Source organism: Schistocerca piceifrons, unplaced genomic scaffold (assembly GCF_021461385.2).
Source record: "Schistocerca piceifrons isolate TAMUIC-IGC-003096 unplaced genomic scaffold, iqSchPice1.1 HiC_scaffold_730, whole genome shotgun sequence".
NCBI classification, from domain to species: Eukaryota; Metazoa; Arthropoda; class Insecta; order Orthoptera; family Acrididae; genus Schistocerca; species Schistocerca piceifrons.
The window spans coordinates 19,149-35,022 of record NW_025728982.1 but is presented as its reverse complement, the minus strand read 5'-3'; the positions used below and the strand labels follow the sequence as shown (position 1 = coordinate 35,022).

General features: G+C 38.1%; 1 protein-coding gene across 1 annotated transcript in view; it reads right to left on the bottom strand.

Annotated features, from left to right (window-relative positions):
* LOC124770048 (ADAM 17-like protease) overlaps window positions 1–15,857 on the bottom strand; it is a gene marked incomplete at its 5' end in the record, with an annotated part of 39,270 nt that extends 23,413 nt beyond the window's left edge. Inside the window, 2 exons of the mRNA XM_047249177.1 lie at window positions 12,142–12,336; window positions 15,667–15,857. Coding sequence (XP_047105133.1) covers window positions 12,142–12,336; window positions 15,667–15,857 — 386 coding nt within the window. The remainder of the gene's footprint in view (window positions 1–12,141; window positions 12,337–15,666) is intronic.
* Between the last annotated feature and the right edge of the window lie 17 nt (window positions 15,858–15,874).

The following is a 15,874-nucleotide window of genomic DNA, read 5'->3' as shown; positions in this document are numbered from 1 at the left end:
AAGAATACAGTTAGTGCTTTCCAACAACTTAAATTTCATATTGTTGCATTCTTCTCCAATTTTTAAGATATTCCATCAAAGCAATGGGCTCATACCACATGTGTCTCATCTGAATAGGAACTACAAAAAATGTGCAGGAACAGGAAAATACCATTATTATTATTTATCGCATATTACAGGTAGCATATGGTGATTTTCTGCAGGTTTTGAAGTTTCTCAAATGTGTATGGGGAATGTTACATGAAGAAAGCTTGTAACCATTCTGCCTTCAGTATATGCACCACTACCACTACCACTACCACCACCACCACCACCACCACCTTTGGAGACAGCACTGTGTGTGACAAATTTTGCCAGTGGTTAAATGCTAATTATTATTTTCTCGTGTTAGTACAATTTACTGATAACACTACAGTTTCAAGGCATCTTGGCTACAGCTTAATTTATTTCCACTGTTTTGTGGCCACTCACTGCCAACATTAGCTGTAAAACATGCAAGCCACCTCGCCACAGTAAGTTCCATGGTTGACAGGGAAGATAATAAGATAAGAGACTCTCAATGCAAATGAGACTTGTTTTCAGCATCACAGGCAGTTGTGTCCATTCTAACAGCCACACTATGGAAACTGTCCTCAAATGTACATCAAAATAAAAGGCTCCTTTAAAACTCTCAACAATCAGGTCTGAGTTCCTTAATTTCCTATCTTATTGCAATTTGTTTAGCTTTAACCTTTATTTTGTAACTAACAGATTAAGGTCAGAATAGAAATTTGCTCTTAGAAAGGAGTTGCAGTTTAAAATTTGGTTTCTAAATTTCTGTCACCACCACATAATCTAACTGAAACCTTCTGGCATCTCTAGATCTCTTCCACAAATACAATGCTCTTTCTGATTTTTAAACCAATTGTTAGCAATGACTACATTGTACGGTGTGCAAAATTCTATCCAGTGGCTTCTCCTTTCATTTCTCCCCCCCCCCCCCCCCCCCCACTCCCTGTCAACATTCATTTATTATTTTTCCTTTTCTTCTTCTTCTAAGCTTCTTCTTATTTCCACCCAAATGGAGGATGAAACAATCCACACTCTAAACTGTATACTGCCAAATTTGTTTCCTCTGATGACAGCATCTCCCTGAGTAGTACCTGACCAAAATAAAAAAGGGGGAGCTATTTTACTTCCAGAATGTTTTACCCAGCAGAATATCACCACCAAACACACAGAAAAGCTATATAAATCCACCTAGCTTTATGTTGTCCATAGTACTAACATAGAAAACCCATACTGGATAATGTTACAAGCTCAGATCAGTCAATCATCCTGACTGTTATCCCTGAAAATATTTGAATGGCTGTTGCCTCTTTTCAGAAACTATGTACTCATTTGGCTTCTCCACAGACTGCAGATACTCCTCCAATGAGGTTGCACCTGGAGGACAACTACCTGTTTTACTGAAGCAAGCAAACTACACTACCATGAGTATTTCCATGGTGCACGAGAGGATGTTTGATTACTGTAAAAACAATTTAAAGACTATTGGCACAGCCATCAAACACCGGAGAATTGACAGAACTTTTTGAAAACTCAGAAGAAAACATCCAAAATCATCAGACAAATTAAACACACGCACCATCACAAACGATTAGAGGAAACTGATAATGATTTTAAAAGAAACAACACGAGAAACTCTTATAGGACATTTAGGGAAGAACTAGCAACCTTCAAGCCACCCTCTCTTTGTTTGTGGCACCCTGACGGAACACTTGAAACGAACACAAAGGCAGATTGTGAAATCCTGAAACAGCATTTCGAGGAGTTACACAACTGTGAACCACCAGCAGACAAACTTGACTTTCATGTTGCGACCCCAAACCAGGATTCAGCTCCACCTACGCATGAAGAGATATGAAACATTTTATCACATCTCAAAAACGACAAAGCACCAGGGGAAGATGGTGTAATTGCCGACATGCTCAAGATTGAAGGTGAACTCTTGACTGACAGACTGAAAACTATCATTGCAAATATATGGGAAAGTGGAGTCATACCAGCAGATTGGAAAACTGCTTTGATTCACTCTCTACACAAAAAGGGCGACAAGATTGATCCCAACGACTATCAAGTCATTTCACTCCTACCAGTTGCTTACAAAGTGCTCTCACATGTTCTTCTCAGCAAATTAGAACAACGGACAGAATATACGATCGGTATCTGTTGAAGTCTGCTCAATTAATGAAGTAGTTTTGTTATCTACATCATATTATCTGCCAACATCGATCCTACGCAGAACAGATCTGGAACCTGAAGATGATACTGCAACGCTGTCAGTCGAACAGCACAGTAGTCAGCTTCGTAGATTTCAAGAAAGCATACGACTCAATTCATCGCACCAGTCTGTTCAATACACTTCGTGAATATGGTGTAGACAACAAAACTACTTCATTAATCGAGCAGACTTCAACAGACACAACCTCAAAGTAAAATTCATGGAAGAAGTTTCTGAACCTTTTCAAATTAGGGGAGGAGTGAGACAGGGTGATGGGTTGTCCCCACTCCTCTTTGATCTGATACTGGACAAGATTATCAAGACATGGGAAAAAGAAATACCTGGAATAAATATGGGAACAAAGAACAAACAAATCAACATAAAATGCCTTGCTTTTGCTGATGACCAAGCAATAGCTACACCATCGAGAAACTTCATGAGGTTGCCATCAAAACTGGTCTCCAAATTTCTTACAAGAAAACATAATTCATGGACTCCACTAGTTCAAACCTGAAACCACTTGCCACAAAATATGGTGACATCAAACAAGTTGAGAAATTCAAGTACTTGGGTGAAATGATCAGCAACACTGGCAATGAAAAGTGGCTCACAAAACACAAGCATAAAAATTACGTAAAGCTTATACAATGACCTGGAACAAATACAATAAGAAATTGCTATCCACCCAAGCCAAACTTCACCACTATCATACAGTCATTCTTCCGGAGGTGCTCTACGCAACTGAAACATAATCATTAACCATCAACATCAAGGGCATTAAGAAAATGGAAAGGCAAATACTCAGGAAAATATTTGGACCCAAGATTCAAGGTGGTACCTCGATGTTCAAAAGCTCTGAAGAACTGTACTCAAGGACTGAATGTTTCACGTCAGTTGCACTGAAAAGATGATTGAAATTCTTCAGACATTTAGCAAGAATGGACACCTCTAGAATTACCAAGAAAATCTTCTTTATCATCAAAGGAACTCGCCAAACCAGAGCACGCTGGCTAACAGAAACCCAAAATGACCCCACGGAACTCAGTATTGACCCACTAGAAACCACACGGACTGTGTACAGACAGAAAATCAACTCTCATAAGTTCAAAACAAAAAACCTGACAGAAAAGAATCTGAAATTGAAAAACGCACTGATACAAGAAAGAATACGGGCCCATTGTGAAAGGATGAGGACGTTTTGGGAAGGAAAGAAGAATAAGAAAGCTAAGAAGACCAATGCTAACTAATGGTCCCACATGCTCCTTAGACTGTGAAATGAATAAATAATAAATATAATAAAAAGACTATACAGTATTTGATAGTGAAACAAAATACATGAAACATCATGTGCATAAACACCATGCAAATGAAGATCAACTTTCAGTGTAGCTCCATCCGAAAGAAATATTTTTGAGATAACATATTATGGATTCACTTTTGATCAACATTGTGTGTGGGTCAATGTTATCACTGCTGTGACTTGTTACACGTGAGGCATCAAGTTGGAGCCCGAATGACTACATCAAGACTGAAGATGCCCCCCTCTCCCCCTTTCCTGCTCCTCTCCATCCAGTGTGTGGGGGAAGACGACAACTTGACACAGCCAAGTTGACACAGAACCTGTCACAAAAGACCAGAAGATGACAGGAGTGACACTCAATGAAATATTCCATCTTTACAATGAGCTCAGCCAACTGAAAAGAAGAAGATTTCCTCTGCTGATAGCTAAGGTTTTCTGGGATGAAAAAGGGATTATTCTTATCTTGTTGAGAATAAAATCCTAATTGTCAGTTACTTATGCCAGTCATATTGAAAAAAGAGAACTGTCACTCATCATGACAATCCCCATGCTCACAAAGGTGCTTTAGCAATGAGACAACAGAAGAATTTGACGTAAGAATTGTTGGAACCTCCACATGTGCACCAAATTCGGCATCCCCTTTACCATCTACATTCAAGTAAATTTGTGGCCAAGATATATTTCAAGTCTAATGGAATGTTTATAACAGTCACACTATCCAGAATCACACCTCTGGGTTAGATTCTAATCACTGGAAAGAGGGTATAAAGGGCATGTATCTAGAAGTGTACTATGTCAAAAACTAAATGTATCACTGAGATAAGAAAGATGTTAAGTGAAGAAATTTTCTACCTTTTCTCTTTCACATAATGCTGGTTCCCTCATATACATTGATGAACCACCTGCTTAATAGCATACTGGTCCACATCTTGAACACAATACACAAGTGATTCTTCACAGAATGGTTTTGACAAGTCCTTGCTAGATTTCCAGAGGTATGTGGCGCCAGATGTCTACAACCAGGTTACACAATTTCCGTAAATTACGGGACGATGGTTTGTGAGTGTGGAGTTGCTGCCCGATAGCATCTCAGATGTGTTCCATCATGTGTAGCTTAGTTGAATTTGGGGCCCAAGGCATCAACATTAGTTCACTATCATGCTCCTCAAACCATTGCAACACAGATTAGATTAGATTAGATTAGATTAATACTAGTTCCATGGATCATGAATACGATATTTTGTAATGATGTGGAATGAGTCGAATTTTCTAATACATGACATAATTAGGTTAATTTAACAACATACTTAAGTTAATATAACAACTTTATTTTTGTTTTGTTTTTTGTTTTTATTTTTATTTATTTATTTATTTTTCCTTAATTTATATCTAAAAATTCCTCTATGGAGTAGAAGGAGTTGTCATTCAGAAATTCTTTTAATTTCTTCTTAAATACTTGTTGGTTATCTGTCAGACTTTTGATACTATTTGGTAAGTGACCAAAGACTTTAGTGCCAGTATAATTCACCCCTTTCTGTGCCAAAGTTAGATTTAATCTTGAATAGTGAAGATCATCCTTTCTCCTAGTATTGTAGTTATGCACACTGCTATTACTTTTGAATTGGGTTTGGTTGTTAATAACAAATTTCATAAGAGAGTATATATACTGAGAAGCTACTGTGAATATCCCTAGATCCTTAAATAAATGTCTGCAGGATGATCTTGGGTGGACTCCAGCTATTATTCTGATTACACACTTTTGTGCAATAAATACTTTATTCCTCAGTGATGAATTCTCCCAAAATATGATGCCATATGAAAGCAATGAATGAAAATAGGCGTAGTAAGCTAATTTACTAAGATGTTTATCACCAAAATTTGCAATGACCCTTATTGCATAAGTAGCTGAACTCAAACGTTTCAGCAGATCATCAATGTGTTTCTTCCAATTTAATCTCTCATCAATGGACACACCTAAAAATTTGGAATATTCTACCTTAGCTATATGCTTCTGATTAAGGTCTATATTTATTAATGGCGTCATACCATTCCCTGTATGGAACTGTATGTACTGTGCCTTATCAAAATTCAGTGAGAGTCCATTTACAAGGAACCACTTAGTAATTTTCTGAAAGACAGTATTGACAATTTCATCAGTTAATTCTTGTTTGTCAGGTGTGATTACTATACTTGTATCATCAGCAAAGAGAACTAACTTTGCCTCTTCATGAATATAGAATGGCAAGTCATTAATATATAATAAGAACAACAAAGGACCCAAGACTGACCCTTGTGGAACCCCATTCTTGATAGTTCCCCAGTTTGAAGAATGTGCTGATCTTTGCATGTTACGAGAACTACTTATTTCAACTTTCTGCACTCTTCCAGTTAGGTACGAATTAAACCATTTGTGCACTGTCCCACTCATGCCACAATACTTGAGCTTGTCTAGCAGAATTTCATGATTTACACAATCAAAAGCCTTTGAGAGATCACAAAAAATCCCAATGGGTGGTGTTCGGTTATTCAGATCATTCAAAATTTGACTGGTGAAAGCATATATGGCATTTTCTGTTGAAAAACCTTTCTGGAAACCAAACTGACATTTTGTTAGTACTTCATTTCTACAGATATGTGAAGCTACTCTTGAATACATTACTTTCTCAAACATTTTGGATAAAGCTGTTAGAAGGGAGATTGGACGGCAATTGTTGACATCAGATCTATCCCCCTTTTTATGCAAAGGTATAACAATAGCATATTGCAGTCTATCAGGGAAAATGCCCTGTTCCAGAGAGCTATTACACAGGTGGCTGAGAATCTTACTTATCTGTTGAGAACAAGCTTTTAGTATTTTGCTGGAAATGCCATCAATTCCATGTGAGTTTTTGCTTTTAAGCAAGTTTATTATTTTCCTAATTTCAGAGGGAGAAGTGGGTGAGATTTCAATTGTATCAAATTGCATAGGTATGGCCTCTTCCATTAACAGCCTAGCATCTTCTAATGAACACCTGGATCCTACTATATCCACAACATTTAGAAAATGATTATTAAAATATTTTCAACTTCTGACTTTTTGTTCGTAAAGTTTTCATTCAATTTGATGGTAATTCTGTCTTCCTCTGCTCTTGGTTGACCTGTTTCTCTTTTAATAATATTCCAAATTGTTTTAATTTTATTATCAGAGTTGCTGATTTCAGACATGATACACATACTCCTGGATTTTTTAATAACTTTTCTTAATATAACACAGTAGTTTTTATAATTTTTGATAGTTTCTGGGTCACTACTCTTTCTTGCTGTCAGATACATTTCCCTTTTCCGGTTACAAGATATTTTTATACCCTTAGTAAGCCATGGTTTGTTACAAGGTTTCTTACGAGTATATTTAACTATTTTCTTGGGGAAGCAGTTTTCAAATGCATTTACAAAAATGTCATGAAATAAATTATATTTTAAATTGGCATCAGGTTCACGGTACACCTCATCCCAGTCTAACTGCTGTAGGCTTTCCCTGAAATTTGCAATTGTTAAATCATTGACTGAACGTACTACTTTGGAGGACTGTTTAGTATTGCTGAATGGAGCTATGTCATATATTGTAACTAGCTGTGCACCATGATCAGAAAGACCATTCTCAGCAGGCTGAGCATTTATCTGGTTAAACTTACCTTGGTCTATAAAGAAGTTATCTATCAGTGAGCTGCTATCCTTTACCACCCGAGTAGGGAAATCAATAACGGGTGTCAAATTGAAAGAACCGAGTAATACTTCAAGGTCATTTTTCCTATTACCCTCTTTCAGAGAATCTACATTGAAGTCTCCACAAATAATAATTTGCTTCCCCCCTGTCTGACAGATAGCACAACAAGGAGTCCAAATTTTTCAGAAATAGATGAAAATTTCCTGATGGGGACCTATATACAGTTACAATTATAAATGTGCCTTTATTTAATTTAAGCTCACAGACACATGCTTCTATATGTTTCTCTACACAAAACTTTTTTGTTTCTATACATTTCTGGCTTTGTGACACAGGCAGTTATCCTGCTGGAGCCTGCCTTTGTCATCGAGGAAGACATCAAGCATGCAGAGATAGAGGTGACTCGTAATAACAACACTGGCCAATAGTGAAAATGTAACTGGGATGAAATAAATATTTGTTAACTATGCTGACCATGCTGATAATGAAAATGACAATAAAAACTTGAATTAGCTCTTGTTCCTAATTTAAAGACGAGTGCTATTAATTACAATTATATTTTATTAGCATTCACGGTCAATCCCTTACCATACAGGTTTCAAAATCCAGCTGATGGTAGACAGAGTGATGAAGTTTCTGGCAATAATAGCTATGTGTATTTTGTTGCTATTTTTAGCCTGGGCCCTTAGCAAGAAGGGGAAGGGGAAGAGGATGAAGAAGAGAAAGGGAGGAGTGGAGCATGTTTCTTTTAAGCATAGTTTCAGTCTGTTACACGCTGTGTTGTGTTTCCGCGCTGCAATAAGAATGTGTTACTGAAGTGTAATCATTGCATGTGGTTACTGTAATTCATGTGATTGAATTTGCCTCACAAATGGGTAAGTAGTTCTGACAATTTCTGGTATATTTGTGGACAGACCACACTGCAATCACAAAGGAGGGCACTAATGCTATGTAAGAGGAAGGTGCACAGACTGTACTATTGCTATTAAATCAGGGAGCAGGACAAGCCCTGGGCTCCTCATGTACGTTGCGTTCATGGCCAAATCATAAAAGATCTTCCACAGGTTTTGCAACACCCATCATCTGATGAGAACCATCAAACCAAGTAAATGATTGTTACTCCATTAACACATGGTATTTCCTAGAAGGAACCATCTTTCTTGACATATCCTAACATACTGCTGGCCATGAGACCACTACCTCATGGAGACGGACTGGTCTGTTCCTGTCCCACCTGATTGTAATAGTGACGAGGGTGGTAGTGAAATTAATGCTGCACCATCACCTTTAAAACCCAGTTCTTCAATTTTGTGTGTAATGATTAATGTACAGAGATTCACAAAATAACACAATGTGACCTTAATGACCTAGAGAGAGATCTAGAACAGCTGAAAGATAAAGCTAAACTGTTTGTGTCTTACTTGGGCTACAATACAGCTACACCAAATTCTGTTGCTTCCTATGCCTCTGGGATAGCTGCACCAAAGCACTTTATTATAAAGAGACAAACTTGCCTAAGCATTGATCACTTGAACCAGCATCTCACAATCTTATGCATGAAGCATTTGTTAAAACAAAGAACATAAGCCTCCAAGTTCTTCACATAAAATTGACCTAATGAAAAACTTCATTAAGGCCATGGACAAAACTGGGGAAGCATTTATCTATTTGCACAAGAAATGTCTACGTCTTAGTGAGGTGAAAATAAAAGAGGAAATTTTTGTCACTTCCTGGATACACATACTGTGCAAATAAGAGCATTTCAACACCATCCTGACCGGTGATGAAAAGTTAGCTTGGGATGCCTTTGTCCAAGTGTCAACAAACCTTCTAGGAAATAAGAGGGCAGAAAACTGAAAGGATCTTGTAGCAAATCTTCTGCACTGCTACGATAGACTGGGGTACAACATGTCCTTGAAGTTCCATTCCCTAGATTCCCACTTGGACTTCTTTCCTCACAACTGTGGTGCTGTAACCTATGAGCATGATAACATTTCTACCAGCAAATTTCAGACATGGAAATGAGATGCCATGGAAAGTGGAGTGCATCAGTGTCAGCTGATTACTGCCGGCCGCTAAACAGGGAATCACCAACAGGCAAAGCGGTTGCGCCTTCTCTGACATTCCTCCAAGGGATAGCACAAAAGCATAAGCTTATATAGGCAATAATGTAAAGTTATCATAACTTTGAAATAAGAGCTAAACTTATATTTTCAATAACATTTTCGCTATCAGCATGCCTGAAAACATAAAGATTAGCTGTTTTCATGCCAGTTATGGAAAAAAGTGAAATTTTTTCGGCTAGTGTAATGTTCACATAGTCCATTGCTCTCATGATGCCTTTGCTTACTACCCTTAGTCCATTGCTCTCATGATGCCTTTGCTTACTACCACAAGCCCCATGGAAGCCCTGGTGAATGTTCTCTATAGCATGATGCCGCCCCCAAAAGACTGCATTTGTGGCGAGGTGCCTTTTTAAGCAGCAGCTATTTGTCTGGATGATGGCATATCAGGGCATGACCATCGACATGATGTAACAAAAATCATGATTCAACCGATCAGGTGACTCATTTATACTGATCAGGTCCAGGCTTGATGATTCCATGTCCATTGCAAAGGTAACTGACAATGTTGCTGGACAACATGCGAACACGTATGGCTCGTCTGTGCGGAGTCCTATGTGAACAATGTGCACTGAATGGTGTGCACTTGCACTTACACTGGCTTTGTACTACGTCATTGTATTTGTCACAAATTATCACTTCTTCTACTTTACACAGTAGCAAGCCTCTGACCACCTACTGCCAGTTTTACCATCTGACACCCACTTTCCATACATGCTCACAACAGTAGCATGCAAACAGCTTGTCAGCTTCACCATTTCTGAGATGTTTATTCCCAGGTTCCAGGTCAAAACACACTGCCCTTTGTCAAAGTCCCATATCTTAGTGGATTTCCGCATTTGAGACCCTTACTATCACTAGAATGATTCCCCACTCACTTCTGCTTCACTTATAGACTTTCCTTAACATGTCATGTGCCATCAAAACCACCAGGTGGTATTCAGTTTTGACTCATCACTGTATATACTACCTTCTTGAGGCCACATATGCTTAGCAGCTGATGAAGTCACCTCTAGAATCTTCTGTAAGAGGAAGCCGTTGTTGCAGTGTGGCCATGGCCATTTGAGAATATAATAGCCAAAAGTCACTGGCACGTGTAAATCACTGCCACTTGTTGTGCAGATCTTCTGGATGTTAAGTCGGTGGTTACAAGTTGTGGTCATAGTCTATTAACAAAAAAAGGATGAAAATTCAATTGCCTGGCCACCTGCCTAAATCTGACCAGTCTCCAGTCTGCCTACAGCTTTCAATGCAGTTTTTTTTTTTTTTAATCAAACTGTTCTACCATGCTGGCTATGTCTGTTGCCTTCTCTCAGTTTTACAACATCAATTGCTGTTCTATTCTGAAATATTTAGTTGCCTGTTTATATATAGATGACAAGAATATTACAGTGCAGCTGACTGGCGCATGGTGTTTTTATCTAGGACTGCTGTAGAAGCAACGAACTCAATTGTCATGTAAACTGCTTCATGGTTCCCATATTTATGATTACATTTTTGCCTTATCCATAGTATTTGGAAGCTAGTGCACATTAAAAACTATTCACTGGTTAAGAAAGAAATCAACTCTGATTTGGATATAAGCTGGCAACCATCTGGCCATTGGGTTCTGTTATGATGGTAAAAGTTACCTACCATTCATTTCATGACTGACACTAAAATTATGAAGCTCTCAGTCAATACCACAGAATTATAAACAACAAGTGCTATTAAATAAATGTAAACAAAAATATAAGGAGTGTTCAAATGAAAAGGCACGAAACCCTGTAACAACCAAACTGGTTGAAATTTCCATGTGTGGCTTTGGGATAACAAAGCGAGACATCTAAGGCCATGAATGTAGTGTGCAGCTTGGTTGCACATTTGCCACCTACCCCTAAAAAATTCAAAGCTGTACCCTCAGCAGGCAAGGTGATGCTCACAGTCTTTTTTGACATACACGGTCCGATACTCATTGAATTCCTCAAGCATGGCAAAACCATAAATAGTGACACATACTGTGGGACACTTCGTACACCATGCAAGTCCATCAAGAAAAAATGGCCTGGGCTGCTCATGGAGGGAGTTATTACCCTCCATGATGAAGTATGTCCACATGTCTCCGAGGTCACACAAAGTATAATGGTCAAGTTGAAGTGAGAGCATCCGCCCTACAACCTGGACATGTTGCCCTGTGACTTCCATGTCTATGGTCCACCTAAAAAAACATCTCAAAGTGAAGGGCTTCAACACGGATGACAAATTGAAGGACACAATGGATGACTGACTTCTGTCACAGACACAAGTATTTTGGAAACATGGAATCCTCGTGAAACAGTGGGATAGTTGTGCTCAGGCCTGTGTTAATTACTTTTGAATAAAGGCTTCAATTATAAACACAGTGCTGTTTCATACCTTTTCTTTTGAACACTCCTCGTATAAACATAAAAAGTTTCCTCTATCATGAAAAGTACATTCCTTCTTCCCAGGTATTAAGACACCTGGTTAAGGTAATAATGACACCAAGGTCCAAATCATGACATTGTTCAAAATTTAGAGAACACAGAAAAATCTGTAATCAGATAGCTATAACTTTCCATGCTAATTTTACACGGCAAAGCATGCTGAACATCACATTTTGCAATATAAGTTAAACTATCATTTCAAAATATGAAGCAACATGTATGTGCCACATTCTATGACTGACACTGCAGTAAAAAAATATGAATCCACTATTCGATATTAAAAACGAACACTAAAACTAACTACGTACCTCCAATAAATTCCGGACATCCCATTTCTCTCTAACCATATTGTAATGAGCTTCTCCACCACGCACTCTGGTAGGTTCGCTATGGACAACTATCTTCTTTATTACAAATCCCATGCCCTTGAAGCCATCATTTTCTTGGCGGTCATGCCATGTTGTGTCATTGTAAATCTTATGAACTCTATCTATCAAGCTAATCTGGAAAAAAGAATCCCTGGTTGTTATAACTGCAACAAAGAAATTATGATTTTCTACAACTGACTAATTCCATTAAATATTTTTTTAAATCCAGATATTTGGTATCACATTAAATATTTCTATAGCAACAACATGGAAAGGCTAGATTGCTGTTCATCACATTGAGGGGGCATAGAGTTGCTGACAGGCACAACAAAAGGGGATACTAGTATTCTTTTTTGTTGTGACTATCTGAAACTCAACGCCTCCTCCATGTGGTGAGTAGCGATCTACCCTTCCCATATTGTTGGTATTCCATCGTCTTTCAATACTATAAATATTCGTATAACTGGCCATGCATGCCACAGCAAAATTATTCTGTTAAATACTGCTGTTTACTGTGTAAAATCTGTAGCTTTGTGGCTTAGTGGAAAGTGTCAGACTACTAATTTCTTGACACTAATTGCTTCTTTCACCTCTGCTTCTTTCATATATGTAATAATGCAACTTTTGTAAAATGAAGAAACTGCACAATAGTTGCTGAATTGACAATTTTTTACTACATAAACATCCAGTTTCAGAAAAATCATCAGTTTTTGGGATTTTTCAAGCTCCCCCCTTTTTACCCCTTTTGTTCAATGACCGCATTAGGGCGAGGATGACCTCATATGGTTAAGTGGGTTTTTTTGTAAGTGATGTCCTGTTCTCTCTTATTTTATTTTAGAAATTTTAACTGACTTTTTTTAAAAAGCTCGAGGATCATCTTCCATTGTCTTGTAACACAATATTTTAATTATTATAGTTTACACCAGATGGAACTTTAAGTGTTTTGAAATACATCATGGATGCAATAAAAGATAGTTAATTCAACAATTGTTGTGCAATTTCTTCATTCCGCAAAATTGTCTTGCACAGTTATGGCTGCCCCACAGGAAGAACTCTTAGTAAAAATGCAACATTACAGTGTGATATGCATTTCATGTGAAACTGTAGGTCATTTTAGTCCTTTCCACCCGAATTCACACTTTCATGGTGTGGTTGGTTGGAAAGGATAATATAATGTTGTACTGTCAACAATTATTAGTAATGCCATGTCTATGCATAGTAATTTTGTGTTAAGTTTGTGCTAACATGACTGTGTGAGTTAGGTGTTTACTGCACAACTTTGGTCTTGAATGGACACTGTCATGTGCTAACTCTATCACTATTTTTCATGCAATTTTTTTTGTGTGAAACTTTAGATTCACATTAGCTATGTTACATTCAGGTCTAACAGAATGTCAGATTACTTCCCTGTTAGAAGATTCTGATCTGTGAGGCATACTTCCAGTGTTTACTGTAAATAATGTATCTTTCAGTGGCCCTTTGCTGGTTTTTGTAGAGAAACTATTGTGGTGAAAACCAGACTGTGAAAATGAGCATCATGAATCATCTTAAATTTAAGGTGTCTTTGACAGAGCCTCATTTGATTTATCCAGACAGAAGGAGGAGGGCAGGAGAATGTGAGTCAGTGTTAGACGATGAGCTAGGTATCTCGAAAGAGGCAAACATATACGAACCTCATCCAAAACCAGGTCTGGACAATAAGCCCATAGTGGCTGATATTTTGTCACAACAAACTTGTCAATGGCAGAACCAATACAGAGTGCATAAAATGCAGCCAGCGCCTGCCATGCAAAGGAAAGGGACTGTTTCTACCAGTCTTCACCATGAATTTTTATTACAAAAGTTAAACAATGGAAAAGTCTGGATGGGATGGCAACAATATGAAAGGCTACATGTTATTCATCGCATACAAGGAGGCATTGAGTGGCAGACAGGCACAGTGGAAAAGATTGTTAGATAAAATTCAGCTATTGGTCTAAGTTCTTCAACAGAAGCAGACAACCCCTTGGCTCACGGCTCTTATCCATGCAATAGACTGATGCTACACATGTCCCTTGCATTCACCCACTACCACCTATTGCCGTCCTGTCACAGGTGTCTCCTACCTCATCAAACGCACAGTCACTGTGATCTACAAACTTAGTTGCAACCACTGTGCTGCATTCTACATGGGCATGGCAATTAACATGCTGTCTGTCTGTACAAATGGCCACCGTCAATGGTCAGGAGACAGCTGGACCACCCAGTTGCTGAGCAATTTACGCAACACAAAGTGCTTGATTTCAATGATTGCTTCACATCCTGTGCCTTCTCTACTTCTCTCTCTACCCATTTGACCCTGCCTGCAACTCCAACCCCTCAGCACAGCCAACCAATGCTGCATCTTGCAGCTCACTGTCCTGTCCCCACCATATCCCACCATATACCTGTATGCACCCATATGCAGCACTGGCACTTTTCCCCACCCACACCTGCGCTGCTCCCCACCCAGCACCTCTTCTGTACCCCAACTACTCACTCCAGCAAAGATTGCTGCTCATTTCAGATGCATTCGCAGCTGGCCTCAGTGCCTGTAGATGACAGCAATCATGTGGTTGCAAGTTGCGCTTGTGTGAATGTGTATGAATTTTGTTTTCTACGACTTTCGAAGGACTTAGTCTGATAGCTGAATTTTATCTAGCAGTCTTTTTCAATATGCCTGTATGCCTCTCAATGCCTCATCTATGTGGGGGGTAGCATCTATCCTTACATACTGTTTCTGTTACAAATGTTACAAATTTATGTGATTACTACATGCTTATGCCATAAAATATAAATTGTTAATTGTATAACATTTGGCTAGCATTTCTGCGAAATAAAAGTAAAATAAGAACAAGCTTTTATTCATTACTGATCTCAATAATATTAAATACGTTGCAGAAAGTTAGAGGACAAGAGAGCTGAAATAAAATCTGACCCTACACACTGATGTGCTAGTGATTTTTCCATTAAAGTTTCCATAAAAGAATATCTTGACTATATTTTTTCATCATCTAATATGACCAAATATTCAGAGAATTCAATGTAAAGCACATTTTTTTCTTTTTTTTTTAAAAAAAAAGGTCTCCAGAATGGAAAGGGCAACATATAATTGGGGAAAATAATTAAAAGGTTGGAGGAAGACAAGAGTTTATCATCTCCAACTGAATCATTTCTAATGGGGTGCAAGGTGTTCAGACCTGCAGGTCAACAACAGCTTTACCCTACATAATGTCTACAGATAACAGTGTATATCTTATTAATGGCCCCAGAATGTGTTCTTTACTGAAATGGCACAAATAAAGTTCAATTCTGGCATCTCATAATAATGAAGGGGATTAGATAATGTTAATACAGTTCTTCTGTATCATCTAACAAATATTTCTTAAACATAATTCACTCCTAAAATATGTATTTCTATGACTATATTAGTCTGTAAAAACAAACCAAATAATTTATTGTAGTCTTTGTATTACTGCCTCCCATTTCCTGATAAAAACGGTAATCTGCAACTAGAAGCAATGGACATCTTGTCTTTGTGGGTGTGTATTCGTATTGCTCCGCCTGGCGTTTGTATCTGACTACTACTTCTTCTTGCTCCTCATCTTCTTCATAATCATCATCATCATGGCTATGTCCTGAAAGGAAAAAAAAA